The sequence below is a fragment of the Rissa tridactyla genome, chromosome 2, assembly GCF_028500815.1.
Source record: "Rissa tridactyla isolate bRisTri1 chromosome 2, bRisTri1.patW.cur.20221130, whole genome shotgun sequence".
In the NCBI taxonomy this organism is placed as follows: Eukaryota; Metazoa; Chordata; class Aves; order Charadriiformes; family Laridae; genus Rissa; species Rissa tridactyla.
In genome coordinates this window covers 150288338-150311726 of record NC_071467.1, presented here as the reverse complement: position 1 = coordinate 150311726, position 23389 = coordinate 150288338, and the positions used below count along the sequence as shown (strand labels likewise).

Sequence of the window (23389 nt, the reverse complement as noted above, 5' to 3'; positions counted from 1 at the left end):
TGCACCTGCAAAGTCCTTTCTGCAGGGGTGTCTGCATCTGCTTCCTCGGGCTGCGTGGGGGTTTGTCTGCTTTAACAAATATGCGTGCTTTAAGAAGGATTGAACGTTAATCGGAAATACCTGTTATGAAGAAACACATTTAATGTCGCCCATAAATTATTATGCTGTTACTGATACTTGTAAAAGGAATTCAGTGGAAAGCCATCGTTTATTTCCAATGGTTATTCCAAAAAGTGCATACTTGATTTTTTTTGTGTCTTTTGCTAACTTTTATTGTATGCACTTTGTAAATTTATTAAAAATGTGGGTTTACTAAGGGGTTTTCAGTCATACTGTTGATTTAATTGCACTGTGCATCAGTAACACAACCTGATACTTGGAACAAAAATCCTGATGGATATTATTTGTAAAAAAAAAAGCTAATTTTGAAAACTCCTGGGGTTCTCTGTGGTATTTTTGTGGAACTTGGTACCTTTTATCTGACAGTAGGCTTTGGAACCATTGAATCACTCAGGTCGGAAGGAGGTTGTCTAGACCAACCTGCTGCTCAAAGCAAGGTCAACACTGAGTTCAGAGCAGGTGGCTCAGGGCTTTCTCCCATCAGGTCTTGAAAATGGCTGGGAGCAGCTACTCCACAACCTTCTGCATGCAGCCCGCTCCCGTTACTAATTGTCGTCCTAGTAAAAACTGTTTCCTTACATCCAGTGAGAATGTCCTCTGTGTATCATTCCTAATGCACACTATCAGATTACTTTTCCACTTTAAAGAGAACAAAGAACTTAGTGCTGTAGTTGCATATTGCAATGCTAATAAAATGCAGCAGTTGATAAGTTTAGAGGAAAAACTGTGGAGTGGAAAGGAGCCCTTTTTAAGACAGTTGCTTCTTTATATAACCTGTAAAACACTGATCTCAAAACATGGACACTACAATAGCCTTAAAGCGCTACAGAATTTCAAAGGCCAAGTATGCCTCTTTTTTAAAGATTTTTTTGCACAGTTGGTTATTCCATAGTTTGCAAAGTTACAAGCTGCTTTTTGCTGAAGGGGTAAGCAGTGCCAGTGGTGCATTGCAAGAGGAAATGTTGGTGTGTTGGTGCATCAAATTGCAGAGATTCTAAGCTTCGCTGTAGGTGTTTCCTTAGCGACTGTCCACGTGCATTTCATACTTCTTAAGCTTTAGTGGATTGAGTCTGGAGACAGCTCATATGCCGCAAGTGCACCTCTCCGTTTTTTGCTTTCTCTTTCTCTCTCCCCTCCTTGCTCCCCTGCCCTCACTCACTTTCTTTCTCATTCACTCACTCTCTCTCACTGACTGTTCCTTGAAAGCGATTAAATGCAGTGTGATAATCTTAGTGGGATTTCAGGAAAAGAAGTGCTTTACCCTCAGCGTGGTTAATGTGACTGAACAACCGCAGTAACTCAGCAAATGTCCGTCTTGGCTGCAGGAGGAGACGGCCAGGTGCAGGGCACCGAGCCCTTTGCGTGGCCAGACTGCCTGATCCTGCACGAGGCACACACAATTCCCTGCCCTGCGCAGCTTGCAGGTGTTTGTGGGAGTTCGGGGAAAGAACTGACAGTATACCTGATACTTTTTCCTATTCATTATCTTCTCCATCCACCTTCTCATGCCTGGGAGAGATGGTAAATATCTCTGCTCCCTCCTCCATTATGTTGACCAGATGACAACGTGGGGCTCAGTATTTCCAGTTTCTACCCAGAGGCGCCCTCGGGTCTGTTCAGCTGTATCTGAGCTTATGGCATACGTTGCATAAGATTTTCTAGCCCTTCACTATTAGCTTGATGGCTGGAGACAGTTTCTTTGTTTCTTTCCTTCTAGATTCCCGGGGCAAAATGATGACTAGAACAACTCTTTTCCACATGTCTGAAATTACTTGGCATAATTGATGTCTTTTCCAATGATTTTGCGTAGGCTTTATCTAAAAACTTGTATATGGCTTAATGTGGGATTGACTTAAACTGGCTCCATGTTATTCTGCGGGGAAAATTTTCCTCTCCTGACCTGGCTTATAACTGCAGTGTTAGCTGGAGCTTCCACTTTCCTACAGCTCGGCTCTAATGTTGATGGTATGATGAAGGATGGTTAGGATTAGTTTACTGCCCTACATCACTGCTTCCACAAGTTTGATGGTGTAAAGGGGCAGGTCTAGGAAGATGATTATAACTTCACAGGCTTGGTTAACGTGCCAAAAAAGGCTGGGAGAGGTTTCCAGCAAATGCCTCAGTAGATGAATATTTCTGTATTTTCATTTTGTTTTACAAAATTGTTATGTTTTATATATTCCTGAGTGTTTGCATCTGATGAGTAAAGCTTTGACAAATTTGAGGTATTCTTGGTTTCTGTCCATAGAGAGATGTTTTAAAGAAGAAAATAATTTCTCTGAGGCAGTTATATTTATCAGACCTGAGATTTTCAAAATCTCAAAAGTCGTTCGAAGGTTTTGTCAGGTGTATTTTCTTTCAGAAAAAAATAAATCAGGCATTTCTGGTCTTTTAAAAACTGGATGCAATATCCAGTTACACTGAGTGGGGTTTTTTTCCTGCTCTAAAATGTGGCATCCGTTAACATAATTAAATGAACTAATAATGGTTGTGGTTTACCTTGTCTGATTAAAACAGAACTCTCTAAGTAGAACAGAGCACGTAGCTGTGGGAAATCAAGTGGATTTGTTTATCTGCGTGTGAGATACTGCGTTTACGTTCTAGATTTAAAATATAATTGCGTCCCATGGATGCAGGCCAGCCACACCTATTGTTTTTAATTTCCAACGTTGAGTGAAGACTTACAGTTTACATTCTGTAATCCTGCTATACCTTGTTAAAGATAACAGCAAGTAGAACAGTATTTCCATACCTTAGAACCTGAATCCAGTTCAATGCAGCATTTGATTTTTAAGCAGACCAGAAATTAGCTCTTTGCATGCGTCTTGTTGTCTGTATATCTTCAGTTCTTTTCTGTTATAACCGCAAGTGTGCGATCAGATGTTTGCAATCAGTTGAGGAAGATAACTGTTAATAAATGCTTACACTTCCAGAGTACACGTATGCAAGTTTATAAGGCCTCCTGAGCTGGTTGTTAAAAAAAACGGCTTAAGAGTTTAAAATGTTAAAGTTAGAATGATGGTAAATAACCAGAAGTAGATGTACTGAAACTTACATTGCTGTGCTTGTGTTTCTTAAAGCTGTGAGGGATGTGGAGATTTTGTTTGGTTGGCTTTATTAAGTTGTGATAAAATATAAACCTTAAAGATATCTTAAAGGTATAAAACATAAAGATATATAAATTCATGGCCAGGCCAGCCCGTGGGCAGTGCTGCGTGGCTCTACTCTGAATGGTGTTTGGACCGAAGGGAGGACATGGATCTGCCTGCTGGAGCTCTCTGTAAACTTATTTTAGATTACTGAAAGTGAAGTTTCGGTCTTCCATGGCTGCCTGTGTTTATGGGTTTTGTAGCAGCAGCACTGGCCGAGTGTTTCGCGCTGCAGTGGGAGAGGCTCTGGACAGCCTCTGGGTTGGCAGCATCTCCAGCTCTTCCCCTTCTCCTGCTCAGGTCTCACAAGGCCGACGGGAGCTTGATGCACCTGTGTAAAACTTGCTGAGCGCAGACCCTGCCCGCTGGCCTTTTTTCTGACACATGTTTAGACTTTTTTTTTAAATCCTTTGTTCAGTTTAGGAGCTGGTGCTTTAAATTAATTGCGTATTAGATAATCTGTGTAGTGCTACTAGCGTTTCCATTCTAAGTGTTAGGTGCCATAGCACAAGAGCATAATCCGTATTTATTTTTGAAGTTATTTGAAATCTGAAAAACTAAAACAATTAACTATAGGAATTAACATTTTAGGCACTTATTTTGTTGGTGTGGCTGTAAACAAAAAAGACTAAAAAGAATGGACCATCTTTTAGTCCATTGAAAAATATTATCCTAATTATACTCACTTTGAGACAGACTTGGGATATATTATTCAGATCTAACTAGCTCTTAACTTCACGTTTATAACAGGAGTCACATTCCTGATCATTACTTATTGAAATGAGCAACTTACCATTTGAAGTTAATCCCTATTAGGGTAAACTTAGTGTGTTTTAAATTCATATAAAATAAGTCCTTTGTGGTCATCGACGTAATGGGCAGAACAGTAATTATTTTAAAAGTTTATGCCACTGTGCTAAAACTATTCTGAAGGATGTTTATACTTATTATGACCCAGAGGAAATTAAGCTTTTTTAACCTCCTAAGAATGCCAGTGGTGGTTCTGCCTGTTTCAGCTGAGTTTATCTTCTGTTTATGCGCGCTGAAAAGTTTGCCAGCTGCTAATCTGAAACATAAACCAGGTACCTGAAGAAGGGCAGAAGGCAGGGCTGAGAATGACCTCAGTGCATCAGGGTGCACGAGAATGTGAAGTTTTTGGATTAGTTTGGGCCCTGTACCTGTAGCCATAGAGGGGACAAGCGGTGGACATATTTGAATTATTTTTCTTGGCTTCTCTTTCATTGCTGTAGAATGAATAGAGTTTTGGAAGTAATTTTAAGTTAACTTGCAGCATGAAGGGAAAACCGCTCTCGTATGACTGGGAATGCTTTCAGATTGACTTATCCATGGACAAATTCAGTGTGCTGTTCAGAGGAAATACAGATTCTTTAAGTTGTTTTCAGTTTTTTTTAAATTGCATTCAAATGGCAAAGATGCATTCACCAGAAAATTGTAAATAGGATTTACTCTTGCTGTTATATTTGCAAGTCATTTGAGATGTAAGTGACTTTCAGTTTCAGAAAGCATAAACAATTTGCATTGGTAAACATTTTCAACTAATAAGTACCTTCTTGGCTTTCCTTCAGAATAGAACTATGAGTTAAACAAAACTAAAACTGCAGATAACGAAGCCAGGGCACTTTGTTCTTCATATAAATGTTTCCTATATTTGTTTAGGTTTCTTTAAAAAAAGAAATAGTGCTTCTTTTAGCTTGAAGCAGAACTTTTCCATTGTCCTGTGCTGTTCTGTTTTTCTTGTATTTACAGGGAAGTTTGTAAATTCTGGCCTTTATTTGATAAACAACTCCTGAGACCATCATCCATGCCATCTGAGGCTTACTAGATTTGCACAGTGGCCTAATAAACTGTTCTGATCAAAGCGCTACTTGTTCTGTTAAAAAAAACAAACATTTTAAGCACTTATCAGCAGAGCCTCGTAAAGCTGCCTTGCAGTCACTGGCAAAAATTGACAATATAATTTACTGTGCAGGAAACAGCTGGCATTTTTCTACAAGAACTTTAACATACAAAGCACTCAAAATATTGGGCTATAATAACATAAAGCAAAATCTGTTTTTGGCTTTGAAAAATTCATGAAGCATTTCTTGTAACAAGTAATTAAAAAAAAATCTTAATCTAAACTTTGTCATCTTTCCACCATTTCCTTTGTAATTAGACTTGCCGAGGATTTTCCATCAGGGCTTTTTCATTGAAATATGCAGTTTCTGCAAAGTCAGCATTTTCCACTGCAAATTGTTGGGATTTGCCTACAACTGTTCAGGTTTTGCATCTGGAAAACCCAATACAAATTTCGGGTCAATTAACATCTGAGCTACATTTGGGCTGTTACTTTTATCTCAAGCTCTTGAGGACCTTTTGTCCCCGTCCCTTTAGAGACCTGTCTTCCCTAATGCACCCATGTTTTCTATTTTTGCTCATGTCCTGGGAGAGTGTTCTCCTCCTCTTTATGAAATATTCATGCTCACACATGGTAACACAGACTACAATTTCTGTGCAAGAAGTGTAATTTCTCATGATTTATAACTCTCTACTCATCAGTGGTCTTTGAGGTTTGCTGGTAGGACAGGTTACAGGAGTTGTGTTCTTATACTAAAATATTTTGGTGTACAAACTAGCTTTACTTCATTAATATTGTGAGCTGGAGTACATTGTACTTCATAAGTCAAATGAAAAGTTAACTACCTAATCATCTTTTGTAAAAGCAGGTGCCATTAATTTGTAAATCTGCAAGAGCCTGCTTGATTTTGGATGGTATGCTGTGAAGTATCAGCAGTGAGAAAGAAATAGGTCTTTTCCACCTAAGCAATATATGCAAATTGTCACAACAATAAGCAAGGACCACAGCACTGATGGTTTGATATTGTTGGTTGATGGATAACCCGTAGATGTTCTGAGCATACCAGCCATGAAGCTGGGGAAGAGGAGGCAGTACTGGGGAGACTTTTGTTAGCAGGCAAGCACGATCCTTCTGCCCAGTATTTCCTGCCTTTAAACTATTCGCCTTTAAACTATTTGCCACTTTGGGAAGCCCTCCATCATGCAGTTTGGCAACCTTGTTAGTGGAAAAATCGGTTTTATTTTTATTCTTAACTCTCTTCGGCTTCAGACCTTGACTTCCTATTTCCATTTCCACTTGCACCCATAATTCAAACGAGTTTTTTACAGAAAACTTTTTTTGGGTGGGGAGCACTGAGAGAATACGTTGCTGTCTTTATTTTTGGAATGTTCATGTTAATGGAATGGAATAAGTAAAACAAAACAAAAATGTAATAGCGAAATAGTCCTTTTTAAAACGGCAAGAAAAGCCTTGATTTTTCACATCTGACAGGCAGAGAAATTCAGAAGGCAGTTGTGGCACACTTTTAATGTGGTAGGAGCTCACAGAGCATACATATAACAATATACAACATATCATAACCATCGTGTCAAGGAGGTGAAAGAATACTGTATGAATATGTTTAAGTAACAACCATCGTGTTACCCTGGAAATGTTCTCAGGTCTGTCTCATGTGATAAGTCAGCTGATGTCCAACGGACAGCTTGTCTCTCAATCCTAGACATATGGATAGGAGAATGCTCACTAGCTGCCAAGATATAATAAACAAAGTGATAGATAAAATAAACAAAAGTGAAGCCAGGCAGGTTGGCAGCAGAAAATAAAAGAATTGAAAAGTAAATCAAAGACATTCTTTGGTTTTATATACAGACTTTCCCACATGAAGGCACCAACTCTAACCCATGTAAGAATGTTGAATGGCATACATGTAACTATAGCATTCACGTACAGCGCATAAAAGTTGGCAGTATTACTAAAGCTGGAAATTTAGGAGGAGGGAAAAGTCGCTATGGGTAAAATCACATCCCATTCAAGTAGCAATTCTGTTCAGCTGGTGAAAATGGAGAAACTGCACAATACAAAGCAAATAATCCATTTTTCAGTTGTCGTCTTTTTATGCTGCTTTTTCCTGCAGCAGTGCTTTTCCTTTGCATTTGCCAGGCCATATTGCATTTGAACTCTCCATACACTTATTGAACGGCCTTCTCTTTTCTCATTCATTGATGAATCTGTTCAGTAGTGGTCCAGTGTGGTCTCATAATCTTTTTTTTTTCTATTCTATTTCTATTTTCTATTCTTTTTCTATTTCTGCTTATTCCTGGGTTTCTAGTCAGTGGCAAGACTGATTATGTCTGATTCCCATGATTGTGTAACTTGTAAATCTATAAGGATCTTTATCACAAATATTTTGGAAAATTGTAAGCTTTTTTCTTATACCTGCTATTTTGCTGGCCTTTTAAAAAGAATGTTACTATTTAAGAGGCAGGATTTATTCTGCTGCTGTACCAGATCTATTTTTAATACTTTATAATTCTTTAGTTACAACTTTATTAAGTACTTATAAAAGATTTACTTATATAGAACGGTGAAGGTAACACTCACTGTAGCTTTTCAGTTCTCCAGAACGATACTTGAATTTAGTGCAATTGATATATAGAAAAACTACTTCTAGTATTCAACATAGGAAGAGTCCAAAGCAGGCAAAAGTAATTACCTTAAAAACTGAACTAGTTCGATATTTTTAGTTAGGTGTCCATGTAGTATAATAATCTGTAGCTGAATTTTAGACCTACTTATCATAAATAAATATATGTTATTATTTTCTGTATCAGTAAATGTTTTTAAGAGTTTAGACATAATGCTGTTGTCAAAAAGCGCTGGGTTGTTTCTAAAAGACACTTTTTCAGAAAGAGCAACTGCAACCTCAGCTTTTACTTTTATTTAGTTTATATTTTCACTTGATTTCTTTTGGGGGTGTGTGTCTTCAGCTGTTTTTCAACCAAGAAGAGAGATATGCTACCACTGTAGACGCTTAATATTGTCAGGATGCTGCCACTTCTTCAAAAAAGTAATTGATCGAGGATTGCCAAGACATTGGAAGAGTTGCTCCTGTCTCTGCATTTTCCACTCTGAAAACCATCTATTTGTGTTCTTGGAAGTTACTTAAATAGGGCTTAAAGCTTCAAGAACACTTTATCTACATGAATCACGTTGCAAATGTAAAAGAGACTTTGTTCAGATTCTTCACTACTGATTTAAAATCAGAGCTTATTCTGCCATTATCCACAACTGAGGAAAAACATAGGGCTGTCATCTGGAAGAATATTAACACCTTTACCAGATGACACGGACGGGCTGTGTGTTTCTGTGAACACTGAGAGTAGTTCAACTTTGGAAGCGTCTCCAGGGGCTTCAAACAATGAGCCAGAGGAAGCAGGAGTCTGAAGATGCAGAAAGTTCACTTTTCTCTTGGCTATTGCTGTCTGGCTACCAGCTGCAGGTAGACCCATCAGTTCAGACTGGTGAATCTGAAATCAAGAAACTGCATTTTCAGCCAAGGAAATTACCCTTTTGTGAAAGGAAGTTCATATAGTCATGAATAAAGTCCACCATGGTAAGAGGAAAAAGTAATATATACTGAATATTGATGCAACTGAGATGTTGCTATGCTAAGAACATTAAAACATGGTAGATATTAAGAACACTAAACCATAGATGTACAGTGTGTGTTTTTAATATTTTGAATCACTACTGTGACCCAACTGCATCAAAGTCAAATTGGAAGAGAACGAGATTTAATTGCCAGCTGGACAAGCTTGAACTAGAGGACAGCTCTGGTTTAAGTACAGATGGGACAGTTGCAAGCATGGAATGTTTTTTCTCTGTTGTATATATGTAACTGCTGTCTTCTCACACAATATATCATTTCTGGGGATTTTATGGAGAATATGTAGGAAAAATACAATATTTGAAGGATGGAAAGAAGTAAATTAGCCCTGATTTTTTTTTTTCCCCATGAAGTGGTACACCCATTGGTTTCCTGATTACAAACAGAAAATTATGTCTAATTTAAAGGATGTTATTTCACTTTTCCTACCATCACCGTCAAAGGTTTTTTGCTTATGTTGATTGAATAGTATAAATTATTTTCAGTAGGAAATGTAAAATGTGCTCATTTCTTTGGAAGTTAACTGATTTCTTTAACGTTATGTACTGTATGTATCTAACTTGGGAATTTTGTTCAGAACAGAAAATCTCAGATTTCTGTAGGGAAGTGATTAGATCAGAAAGAATCAGAAGCAATAATACTACTTTTCTGCCTGATAAGTGGTTACTGGAACTTGTGTACTCTCTCACTGGTTCTACTGCCAAAAAATAATAATTCGGTTCACTGTTATCCCAGCCATTCTCTGGTTGCTTCAGCAGCACTGACGAGTTTCTCCTACCTATAGTTTTATTGCTTGCTTCTGCTTCTAGATTCATGCTTCCTGCTTTAGCCAAGCTGGAGAATTCGGCTAATGTGGTTCTTCTTATCTGTCAGTTGAGATGCCTGTTCTTGATGGCCCTCTTAGCCCTTCTCTTGCGTGAGGATTAGGGTTGCACATACTCCCACAGCAGCCAGTGTTGGTGGACAAGATGCTGCCATGTGCTGCCCTTTTCTGATGGCTGTTTTACCGCCCTTTTACTGGAGAATGGAATTCATCAGTACATCAATGTAAAATCTAGCTTATTGACTCAAGATAGTAGGATTAAAGACTAATTCTCCTGTAGAAGAAGAAAGGTCGTTCTCCCTGCCTGCAATCTAAATTTTTATCTCCCTTTTGCCCTGTTACATTTGTTCTTAAACATATAGCTTGATTCTGAAACCTTATATTTTTATCCCTTCTCCAAATTGTTCCCAAGTCAAATTGCTTTTCTGTGCCTAGAGCCTTGTATGCCATCACCATTATGCTTCAGCTTTCTGCTGGTTTTGTTCTCCTGCTTTCTAAATTCTTGCATGTGTTTGGCTGTTACGACTCCTGTGCTTCTCCTTCCATTCTGATACTCTTGACGGTCTTTTCCCTCGGTGGGTTCAGTCTCCTCCCAGCTCTTTCAGCTTTCCTTCTTTGATGTCTGTTGCTGGATGACTTAATTCACCTTCATTTTAACATTATGCAACTTACTCATAAATCGGCCTTTCCAGTCTTGAATAATTTTCTCCACCAACATTTTCGTCTTGTCTTTTTGTATTTCTGCTGTAACCTTATCACAAAGGAAAACATAATATGGCCAGAGCTCTCTGGAGGACAAGCTCTGCCAGGCGAGTTGCTGTGGTTGCTGATGAAGTTGCTTTTCTCCTCCGGTGTAACTTCTCTGTGCCAGCCGCAGTGGAAGTTACTGTCACCATAGCAAAGCAAAGAGGTGGGAAAATGTCTCTGTCTCACCTGATGGAGTTCAACGTGAGCTGCCAGAGAAGGTGGCTGCTGCTAATGATCCAAGCTGTGGACTGGGACAGCAAAGTCATGGCCCATTTTGTTCCATTTTGCTGACTCTGCTGCCAGGGCAGTAATGGACTCCATCAGCGAGGGAGCCAGCAGCTGGGTTGGCGGGGTCACAGTCTGCTGCAGCTGTTGCCTCTCATAAAAGGTGGTTTGAGTCCCTACAAATTTTATGTCAATAATCTTGACCATTAATTATTTAATATTCTAATCTTGTTTTTTAAAGTACCATATAGAAAAAGGCTGCTTTTGTTTCTTTGTCCATTCTGTCTGGTTTCTTTATTTAACTTACTGTTTTCTAAAATGTTTTTCTAGTAAATAAAAAATATTTCTGAAAAATAAGGCTTAAATTGAGATTTTTTTCTTTTTTATTTAATAATGAGAATTTAAAAACATAAAAGAGCTGTGTTTGCGAGTCAGGGGCTACTTGGAGTATTTTTACTTTTACAGATCTCAAAATATAAACAGAAGCAAAAAATAATATAAAATTTGTCATTGTTTTAGAGGAGCAAAAATGTAGTCAGTGTAATTAAATGATACGCATTTTTCAAAATATAGAAGTGTTTTCATTAACAACATTCTCAATTTAAATAAACATTAAAAGTTTCAAAACAGTTTAAGAAAAAGAACTCTGAATGTTTCCAATGTCAGATTTTCTTTGTGTAAGTTGATAGTGTAAAATTTCAATTTATAAACTGTGAAATGATCAGTGATAGCTTTAATATGAAAAATACAGCACTAATTCTTAGACATTTCAGAGGTCTGATGAAAGTATTCATTTCCAGCTAGATCATGTCTAAGAATTTAGCTGAACATCAATATTTATATTTAGGTAGTGCAGGAGTTTGAATCATACCTTCTTTCAAGTTCTAAATATGGACCATGTTTGCATTAGTGAATCATAAGCGTAGAACTTAGAGCTGAAATAAAATCTTTTTCTCCAGAGTTGCTTAAATATACATGACCCTAATCTTGGATCGTACATGCATAGTTTCAAAGAGTTGTGTATTTGAAAACAAAAATAAAATATAAAAAAATAGTAAAATGTCATCTGCACTTCTTGCAGTTTCTTGTGATAGGCAAAAATTAGTATCATGGAGTATAAAACTGCAGTGAATAAATAGATCACTTAAGTACAAGAGAACATTACTACCTTTATGTTGCCTTGCGCATTTGCTGCACAATTATTCTGTGCAAATTTTATTCGTGATAGGATCCAATTTTTATTTCTTGGCATTTGTAATTTGTTTGTTTTTAAAAAAGTCCCAACCTTTTCTATAAAAGTCTAGTCTGATAGATAGCTTTTTGGACTAATCATACACTATATTAACTGCACAGCACAAAGAATCTGCTGAAGAAATGTCCCTTTACTCTGTGAATATGGTCATTTTTTCATGTGTTCAGGACATTAGGAAGTTCTCTCGAGGACAGGCTCTCATCACCTCTAGTTGAATACATTAAGTGAAATCAAAATAGCTTTATAAGTTTTGCTTGTGGATTAATTATTGTGGGATGTCTATGCTGCTGACTAATGTCTATACTGCTGACTATTTCAAGAGCAACTACAGTGGACAGGGAGTAGTGTGTTAGAAGAAGCAATGATGGAAGACGAGCAGGAAAGAAATCTTAATATATTCGGTATACAGCATAAACAAGTTGTGATGACAGAAGCTTTACTGGAAACTTGACTGAGAAAAGACACATCATTTCTGGCATTCGTACTCTTGCCTAAAATATGCATCTTTGCACCAAGATAAAATAATACCAGAGTTTGGGTAAAAGATCTTATGTTGAAAACTGTAGTACGTTGTGGTTTAATATGTTTTTTTGGGAGGAGGAGGGAAAGGGTTGATAAGTTCCAGTTGTTGTGAGTGCAGAAAAGCATCATAAATTCCAGACGTTGATTGGCATTGGTTTGTAATACTTGGGCTGCATCGTTCTTTTGCGTGCGGTGTCCAGGAGCTTGATCGGGCAGTCAGAGATGGGAAGTATCTCATTAACACTGGTGGCATAACTCACTGCAGTAGTGGACAGAATCTGGTTTGCAAGTTTCATTGTCAAGGGTAGGTTCTTTTGAACATGTTTTAAGTTGCTACCCTTTACTCTGGAAGTGGTGCTTTAGATTATTTTCATCTGTTTTCTCTATCTGCCTGATTGTTTTTAAACTGCAATATAGAACCTCATTAAATTGAGCCAGTCCACGAATGTGCCCTAGCTTTATGTGGAAAAATGTAATTGCAGAAGACTAGTTTTAGAAGTCTTACTGAAGCCTGAAGTAAAAGCAAACGCTACTTTTGTTTTACTATATCTTTGATATTTCATATACATCTTTAGAGGACTGCATGTGATTGCATGGCTTTTACATACGTAATGCTTCATAATGCATATTTCCAGGAGGAACCGTAATTGCTAGCCTGAGATTTTTAGCTCAGATCTAAAGTAAAACTAATCTTTGGTGGGAGAGAGCTGGTAATTTCTGATGGTAAATAGTAAAAATATATAACTGTGCCTTGGGAAGAAAACCAGAAATAATTAGTTAGATTGTGTTGAAACAATTTTATCAATTTGTACAATATGCATAGAAATTAGTAAAACAATAGCAAATTACAGTGAAGCAGGCATGATCTTCCTCTGTGTTTATGTTGTTGAAGACTTAACTTCAAATTTAAACTGCAGAATTTCAAGATTACCATACACGCTTTGCCTTCTGCTTTTGACATGATAGCTTGCAGCATTGCCTGGAAATTGTTTTCTGTTGTTACAATCTCCTCCATTCAGGAAAAAAAAACCCGGAATAGCATAATGGAAGTGTAATGCTTTTTTAAAACATTTACACTATCCTTGATAACATACAGTTTCTGGTCGTTTGTGTACTTAGTCTAATATTATCTGCCTTTTATTAAGTAGCAAGTAAACTGGCATCAGAGAAATGTAGCCATTTTCTGTTCTTTATTAAGGAGTTTCTTCTTAACCATTATTGTAATTGTTACAATAGATTCATTATTACAGTCATTGGTATAATATCATCTGATATCATCCATGTCAACAATGTTGATTTGTTCTGCTTTATCCTAAATATCTCAATGTTTTCCAAAATGCTTTATTTTTATCGTTGCAAATTACCTCTGCTATTTAGACTCGAACTTTTGTAATATTGACTCTTTGGGGAAAAAATATCAGGTCAGAATGTAAAATATTCAAGTATTTAGGAGCAACTACTTGAGAACAGAAGCAACTAAAAGCCATAGATAGAATTATGTGTATGGCTGTTGCTGTTATTCCTGCTATAATGCATAGTTTTCACTACAAAACTAAAAGCGTTACTGAACCATTTTTCACCACTTTAAAAGGTATTATAAATAATGAAGACTTTTCAAAACAGAACAGAACTCTGAGTTCTGTATCTAGAAAAAGCTGTGAATTTTACATTATACCTGAGGTTCTTTAGAGCCTTAGGAGAATGAGATTTCTAACTTTCTTTGACTTCCAAGGTTTTTTTTAATTTCTCCAAGTTCATAAATTATTTTAAGATTGAACCTTTTGTCAGGCTTTGTTAGGCTTTTCTTTGAAAAAACACTATTGCTCAAGTTATACATGAACTGCAGAAGCAACTGAGAGAGAAAGGAGGCAAGACATGCGACAGGTGGTTGGTGAGCACCTTCTTGAACCAAGTTGTTTCAGCTATATGTTCCTCAATCTCAATCATGAATTCCACAATAAATTAAAAATTCCTAAGATTATTTGGAGCTCGTATGAAAGGCAGCTAGTATGAAAGGGTTCCAGTAACCAGGTAAGCTTCCAGAGCCCCACTGAAGGGAATGGTTGGGCAACAGCTTAATGTTACACATCTCATGCTTTAACAGAAGTACTGGAAGATGCTTATTTTGCTTATTTGTTTCATAGGACTGCTTACTGGATCAAAGAAATTTTTATATAGGGCAAGTAGAATGATGTTCTTACTTCAGGACGCTTGGGTTTTCTCTTGATCATAATTCTTGTAATTTCAAGTCAATGTGCAAAGCACTGATATATTCATGTGTATGAAGCCATTGTTCTGTATCCACAATTTACTAGATGCATACATTGTGTATATGAAAACATACTTCATGGAGTTCTTTCATCAGTTTGACATGTGTTAAAATTGTATACAAGAATTATATTCAATCTACGTCCATCACGCTAGTAGAGCTAGTAGACTGTGAATAATATCCTCTGCTTTGTCTTTCATAAACTTTTCAGATGCCAAATAATACACTGACTATTAATGTTTCCAGGCTTTGCTGTCTGTACATGATACTGTTGCTCAGAAGAACTATGATCCTGTCTTGCCCCCCATGCCTGATGATATTGATGAGGAAGAAGATTCTGTTAAAATAATCAGGCTCGTCAAAAACAGGGAACCATTGGTAAGCAACCCCTGTCTTTTGGTTTGAGTTTTTATGTTTGTGCACAGGGTGGGGAGTGTTCAGATTATGAATATGAATGGGTGACATTAACTTGAAATGCGGGTAGACGGACATTACGCATGTTTATTCATAACATTCAGTAATACACTTGTGACTTCCATTCGCAGTCATTAGTAGTAAAGTACATGAAATGAGTAATTTGTTCATTCGCGGTGTTTGAGCACGTGGGCCAGTCTCAGCATTTAGATCAATAACATACTAATCTTTTATCTTGAATTCAAATCATGAACTTGTATTAAAATGAGAGAGGGAGAATGAATCCCCAAAGAAATCCTGACCTTTGTTGTGAACTGTGCCTGTTAGCATTCATGTAAAAAAAAGTGACCTTTCGATACACTGAAAAGAAAGCATAAAAACATATTTTAAAATACTTGAATCGAAATCTGGGCAAATTTAAGATGTCTGTTGTTGTACTTTGGATTATGAATACTAGAAAGTTAATATCTTCATGGGGATATCTGGAAAAATGAAAGGACTAAACCTAGGTTGTATTACAAGAATATTAAAATGCTTTACTGATTTGGTTATTTTTATTTGCTGTAGAGTGGGAGTCATCTTGTATAAAATTTAACTGTACTCTTTTTCTCCTGCAAACCAGTAAGAGCTTTGTTTTATGTTGTACTGGATATTTGTTTTAATGGATAGCAATCTTGAAGAAATATCTGCAAAGTTACTTTGAGAAAGCTGTGATTCTCTACTTGAGATGACAGAGAGAGCGTGATGCCTCTGTTAGACGTGCAGGGGTAGCTTCTCCCACAGTAGATGTCTTACCATCACTGTTATTCTTGATAGATTTCTGGCATCAATAAACAAGAAATAAGTTTTGGTATTGACTGCCTGTAGGTGCCCATGGGCATAATTAAAAGTTTGACCATATGGAAAGTTTTTACTTTGTTTTAACATATTAAACATTTTTTTCCCCAAATATTTAAATCACAGCTTTAAGCTTTCCTGTTTTTTATCAAAGAAATTCTTTGAGGGAGAAAACAGACTTGCTTTAGGATTTAGTATCAGAAAGAGTATCAATTCTGACAGGTGTGAATAAATTTGAACATATAGTACAAGATGAGTTCTAGTTGAGCAGCTTAATTTTAGTGCTAGTGAAAACACCTTTATTATTGTTTTTCTTGAATATATGTCAGAAAAATCTTAAAATCTGGATTTATATAATTTCATGTTTCAAACATGATTTGCTACTAAGACTTTTGTGAGTCAAATTCTATAAGTCAATAGTATCTCAAAGTGAATCGGATAAATAGCAACTTCGAAAAAAACCCGGAGAGATTTTCTAAACCCTGTTGAGATATATGCACTGTATATCTACTTTTGAGACTTTTAAGCCCTTTTAAAAGAACAAATAGAATTGCCTAAGCCAAAGGTTATCCTTGGGCTGTTTCTCAGATTCCACTCTTGCCCGTTCACTCCAGTGGGATACTAAACTCTTCCACGTACCTGTGAGTTTGTTGTGGTTTAACCTCGGTAGGCAGCTCAGCCGCTCACTTACTTTCCCCAGTGGGATGTGGGAGAGAATCAGAGGGATAAAAGTGAGAAAACTCATGAGCCTGAAATAAGGGTAAATAAAGATTTAATAGGCAAAGCAAAAGCTACAGGCATGCAAAGCACAACAAGGAATTCATTCACTACTTCCCATTGGCAGGCAGGTGTTCACCCATCCCCAGGAAAGCAGGGCTCCGTCATGCTTCGTCATGGTGACTGGGGAAGACAGCACACCATAACTCCAAACATCCCCCCTCTTCTCCTTCTTCCGCCAGCTTTTATGGCTGAGCATGACATCATATGGTATGGGATATCGCTTTGGTCAGTTGGCATCAGCTGTCCCAGCTGTGTCCCCTCCCAACTTCTCGTTCACGCCCAGCCTGCTCTATGGCAGGGCAGGGTGAGGAGCAGACAACACCTTGATGCTGGGTAAGCGCTGCTCAGCAATAATGAAAACATCCCTGTGTTATCAACACTTTTCATCACAAATCCAAAACATAGCACCATACAAGCTACTATGAAGAAAATTAACTCTATCCAGCGCAAAACCAGTACAGTTTCTGAAAAGGTGCATCCAACTTAGTACGACTGTTGTGATACGGAGGTAACAAATAAGGTTTTTTTATTAGAACTTTCTTTTACTAGACAGAACGCAGCTATGGAAAATATAAAAAAAAAAAAGTGAGAAAACTCAGTCTTCAGTTTGTCAAGACTGTTTAGTGTAATTACGATGGCGAAAATAGCCGTATAATGGAATCTGTGATAGACCTGTTACTAGGAAGAGGCAAAGAGCCAGGACCTAATCGTAGCCTACAACTACTTGAGAGTGGGGAGTTCACAAGGACGGTAGAGTCAAACTCTTCTCAGCACTGAAAGATACTAAAACACAGGGTAATGGCCACAAGTTGCAGCCATCTTTAGACTGAGAATGATGAAATTTCATTCAGTGGGAAGTACAGCACTGGAACAGGCTGGCCAGAGATGTGGTATCTCCAACCTATTCCATAAGGCAGTGGCTGACGTGATCTGGCATTGACAGTAGTCCTGCTCTGAGCAGGAGATCGGCCTAAATGACTTCCAAAAGCTTCCTTTCAACCAATATGTCAAAGACTGTATGTTACTGTAGGGGAAAGGACTGTTTGTGGTCTTTCCAAATCCCTAGCCTTTTTTGATGTTTTATTTTTGTTGGAGAAGAGCTTATGGTGAGTTCTGTTTTGTGTGTTACTTGCCATCCAGGAGGACTTCGAAGAATAGCGTCCTCCTCTTCCATAATCCACCTTCAATCCATTTTAACATTATTAATGTTTAAGTCAAACATTACTTTCTTTGTGGCAGATTGGTAGTCAATTATTCATATGACACTATCACCACAATACAGAACGAACCTATTGTTTGTGTCTTTGCCTTCCCCAGATTATTTTTTTTTTCTTAGGTAGAGATGAGAAGAAACATGGATAGTAATTCAGATAAGGTCTTACCAGAGTATTGCACAGTAGAATAAAGAAAGACAGGTTTATGCTAGGTATATTAGATCTACCGCATCTATGCTTCCTGAAGTTGTTATACTAAGGAAAGGATATGCCATTATCTATGTTTACTAAACTATTTAAAATTTCATTTTTTATTTATTTCCATGTTGTTTTAATTGCTTTTTCTTCACAGGTTTTTCTTAAGTCTTGGATATTGTTAGCTGGGTACAGATCAAAGAGTCTCTACTTACTCAGTTTATCTATTCACTATTCTCCAGTCATAAGGTCTGGCTTCCACTTGCATAGTTATGTCAGGATTCTTGCTACTGAAGTTGAGATTTGGAGGTACCATACAATATTTTTATGGGATGGACATTGTCTGCTTTCTTGACTTGAAGATACCGAGCTCTTTGAACTCTTCCTTCACCCCAGATACATTCTCATTCTCTTTGTATGCAAACAGTAGAGACTCTTTTTCTGCAAAGCAGTAAGCTTTACATCAGCTGCACACCCTGGACGTTCTTGAATTGGATATCTCCTTTGGATGACTTTCAACGGTACTCTCTGTGAAGTAAATTAGACACTCTCTTAACTTCTTTGGAATATATCTAGTGACCATTTTTATATAAAACTGCACCACATTTCCTCTTGTACTTGTTCGTGCTTTTCTCTGAGTTAAGCACCTCACCAGTGTTCTGAGCCGGTGTTAATCACATATTAATGAAGCCTGAGTTCCCAGGAGTAATCAACTTAAAAGGAGGGACACACATGGTTTGTGGGAGGGCATTCTGTTTGCCAGATTTCATCAGTTCAGAAGTCAGTGATAAACTTCCCTCCAGTTTTTTGGAAGAGATGATTTAAACTTTTTGTTAATCTCTCCACATTTTTTTTATAAATACTCTATTAGTGAATGCCATTCTAGCAGTGTTTCACTCAAGTGAGATGAGATTTTGTGTTAGGAGGTTTTATCTGAACAAAGTAATTTATAACATCGCTGAACCTTATGTAGAGAGAAGTAGACACGTCTCTCTTCAGAGATAGTCTAAAATTAACCTGGCTATAATTAGGCTTTTTATCAGGTAGTTTGGAGGGGTTTTGCTTAAGCCCACCTCTCCAGGGCCTTTTCAGCCACTTCAGTTTTCCTGATAAGCATTCCTGATATCTGAGATGTACAGCCAGGCGACCAGGAGTTTGGCTCCTGACTTCTCACTACTTCCAGCTCCCAAGTGATATTCCAGGTTTGTTAGAGCTGTCACACAGTTGGCATAGGATAGGATGCTTCTTCACATTAAGATGGTTGCTTCTTCATCACACAGGTTCATTTCACATAAATTTAGCCATTTGAAAGCTAATCTCAATGCTGCATCTATAGTCAAGAGAAAAATAGGCAGTTCTGGAGAATAAACTGTGCCATCTATTTAAGATGCCTTTCTTAATGAAAGGATGATTCATTCTCCAAAGCTGCCTCTTTCTTTTCATTCACGGTAGGAGGAACGAACCTAGACACCTAGCTTGAACTAGACACCTGATTTCCATAGCTGAACCTGGGTGAAAACAATTGTGATTTAAAAGAGTCGTTCACATGTTCTGCTCATGCAAATTCCACAGCTCTTCCTTACCTCTCACTCTGAGTCCCCGAGCTCGGTTCTTATTAGTGACTGTCTTATAGGTGGGATTAATTTGGGTGTAGGGTCAGCCTTAATGTGCATAGTCTACATGTGTGTAGACAAATACTGGTATTCGTCTTTGCATTTTCAATAGAGAATGAATTAAAATAAGGTTTATTGAAGTACTTACATTCGACATGTGCATGTGCTTTTGTTTAATGGAAAGGTATGCAAAAATATTACTGATGTTTCAAACTCTCTTATTAATAATTTATTTTACAGGCTAGTGTTTCTGTCTTTAAAAATAGAGGTTTATAATGTTTATATTCTGGAATCAGCAGATAAATGGATGAACTAATAAAGCTCACATCTGTGAAATCCTGGGTGATGCTCACCAATCAGTGTTACTACATTAAAACTGAAAAAAAAAAAATCAACAACCCAACCCAAAAAACAGTGAAAAAGCCTTGCTGAAGGAGCTTGTATTATTTTTAGTGCTTTTGCATGGTATACCTTTAAACATTTTCTCAGTCTGATCACCATATGGCTCCCAAACTCCTTATTTTTCCCTTTAAAAGCATTTTAAACTGAGCTATGCTATTACATCTGTATATGTCTCATTTAGGGTAGCTTACACTTTTGGCTAGCAACACTGAAAATATTTTCCAGCTCTCAAGGTCCAGTCTAACCTTCTTCCATTTTTAAAGCTCTAAATGAGGAGCTGCACTGCACATGTAACTGAAAGTACTGGAGCTGAACATCTCATAAGGAGAAATTCTTGCCAGATTATATATACCTCATAGTTTAAGCAGGGCTGGCAGCAGTACAAGAGAAGCTGCTTTTTCAGAAAGCAACTCTTTGGGTTTTCAAAAAGAAACCCACTTGTGTTTGATGATTTCTTTTTAAGTATTCTAAATTGGGAGGGAAGGGGAATTTAAGACACCCCCATTTTTCTTTGTATACTATAGGGTACAGCAAAAACACATAGACTCAAATAGTGCTTTTCACGGGTCTGCCCATTCACTTTCAATTTGCCATAAAGGAGTTACTGACAGTGAGCTAACTTGGGTTAAATAATTTCCCTGAAAATTCAGACTTGATTTTCTGCTGATAATTCCACGTAATTCCAAATTACCTGTTGCCTTTACGGGGGCATCTTTCAAATCAGCTAATCTGTGCTAGGAATTCATTTTGTGCCAGCACATTGGTAGCGATAATCGCATAAAGAGTGAAGTGACCGTTCCACGGGGCCAAGAGCTTTATCGTTACTTCCAGATGCCGGCTGGGTCAATACTGTGATCTTCGATCGCACATGAGATTTTTCTTGGGTCTGTCTAAAAACAAGGTGAAGAACCTGTTTTCAGACATGAGCATTAGGGCCTGCAGTAGCGGGGTGATGGCAGTGGAAGGCTGTCAGTCATTGCTTGCCTTTTGCATTCGGTGGCATTTAATAGTGTTGACTTCTAGGCATAAAACCTTTCCTTTCAAGGCTTTTTCCATGATTAATTAAGAGAGCCTCTGGTTTATGTGGACAATAGAGTGGAAACATCCTGTATTTATATTTGGCTCTAGCATCCTAATGCTGCTTTTTTTCTTTTTTTCTGAATATATCCATCAAAAAGATGCTTTGTACTTTTAAGCAGATGTAACTTTCCAGGTATTAGTAATAAACTTCAAATTAATAGCTGTTGCTGCAAGGTCAAAACTTAATATTGTGATATAGGCTAGAGGGGTTAGTACTTTGTTTAATATTCCTAATAGTTTTGCACAAAAGTCTAATCATGAGTTTTTAAAAGGAGATTAGCTGCAGCTAAATCTTTATCTTTTTGAAACTCTCAGATTCATTTGAAACTGTAATACAAACAAATGCTACCAATATAATTACATTATAAACAACACATAAGAATAAAGCTGGCAAATTGCATAATTACTTTGCTTCTGGATAGAACGTGTGCAGAAAAAAAGCTGTTGGACAGGAGGTGCTTTTTTTTGTGTGTTTTGTTTTTTTTTTTAAATACTGGATCAAATAACCTTTTTGGAGGTGATTATACAGCATGAATTATCTAGCTAAAATCCCCCTCGTTATTCTGTGGATTCTGCCTTCCAGAGCAGGGCCAGCATTTCCCCCCTCCCTCCTTCCCATCTGCCTGGAAGGTCTGGCACCACAGCCTAGGCAGGGGCTCCGTGCCTCCGCTTCCCGTCCCTGCTCACTGGTCACCGCCGCCGCTGCTGCTGCTTCCCCATCACCTTGTGCCTCTTCTCAGTGCACCCTCGCAGTTCTAGTTGGAAAGGCATTTTTCTCATCTAGACAGCTGTTCGCTGGAAATTTAACTATGTGATGTCATTTTACCTAAATGCCTTGCTGCTGTGTTTGTGTAATGTATGAAAGCAGTCATGACTAATGCAGGAAATGTTCCCCTCCTCCGCATTTCTGTCCCTCGGGTATTCCAGGTGAGCCCTGACATGCAGGGGCATTTCTCAAATTCATGTTTATTTATTCATAATGTTGTAAAGCAAAACTATGATCAGTGGGTACACAGGCAGTTCTGAGCGTAAAGTGCAACTGTTATGAACACGGATAAGCTTTTTGTACCCAACATGGCCTGTTTTAATGGAGAAAAAACAATTTATCAATTCTTAGTAACAGTTTAGTACAGTTTTAGCAGCAAACTCAAGGAAGGTATGCTGCAGTTACCATTAAGTCACCATTAAGTCGAAAACTAAACTTCTTGTTTCATTTGTCCAAACTGCATGAGTCAATTCTGAATGGAAAAGTTGTCACATTTTAATAGGATGGCAATAGAACAACATCTTTTGTGTATTCTTTTCATGAGCAAGTATAATTTCTGGCATATTCACACATAGATATGATGTCAACTTTTTGCAGTTTTACATAGCAAATGTTTTTTTAGTGAAGTGAGTTAAAATTATGGTAAGATTAACCAAATAACTTTTTTTTTTTTTTTTTTTTTTAAGGGTGCTACTATTAAAAGGGATGAACATACTGGTGCAATTGTGGTGGCCAGGATAATGCGTGGAGGAGCTGCAGACAGAAGTGGTAAGGTGTTACTGCTTTCCACTAGCCATTCAAGTTCTATAACTGAGAAAAAGATGAGATAAAATGGGAGCATTTTGTACACATGAAATACGTCACTATCAGAAGCAAAAGTATTTGGGGTTTAGACGGCTTTCCAAAGTGATATTTCAGTACTAGTGAAAGTATTCATGCTGAATTTTTTCCCCAATTCACTTGCAACCAGCTGTCTTTGAGTTAGTAGATACAGGGTTTTTTTTGAGATGTATCATGATTCGTTTCCAGTTGAAGACATCCACTTAGAAATGATAGGATACACCAAGATTACAACCTGCTGATGGAGCAACTCAGGATGGCTACATTATTTTGTATTAGTATATCCATTTGGAGTTTCAGCTGGTAATTCTCAAAATACCAGCACATCTTTGACTGCCGTTGTTTAGTTTGGAATGCTCCAAATCTTCAAGAGCTCAAGCAAGAGGTCCTGAGTTATACTCTGAAGGGCTTCTTTTCATTGAAGAGAATCTAGGACAGCTGTGTTTCACACTCAGATGGGGTAATGGAGTATGTCTAGATATATATATTTAAATTAGGAAGCATTTGTCCCACAAATTAGCGCTCACAGCCTAAGTGATCTTTGCAGTACTTGCAGCTGTGTAGCAATAAGAAAGTAGTATAAGTAGAAAAAGAATTGGCACAGACATTTTTCAAA

General features: G+C 37.6%; 1 protein-coding gene across 7 annotated transcripts in view; it reads left to right on the top strand.

The window, feature by feature from the left end:
• MPP7 (MAGUK p55 scaffold protein 7) overlaps window positions 1-23389 on the top strand; it is a 155633-nt gene that overhangs the window by 90969 nt on the left and 41275 nt on the right. For all 7 annotated transcript variants that reach the window (XR_008464750.1, XM_054190547.1, XM_054190549.1 and 4 more), the window contains 2 exons: window positions 14879-15010; window positions 22620-22701. Coding sequence is in view for 6 of the 7 variants with exons in the window: in XM_054190547.1 (XP_054046522.1) it covers window positions 14879-15010; window positions 22620-22701 (214 nt within the window). In the remaining variant the exon portion in view is untranslated. The remainder of the gene's footprint in view (window positions 1-14878; window positions 15011-22619; window positions 22702-23389) is intronic.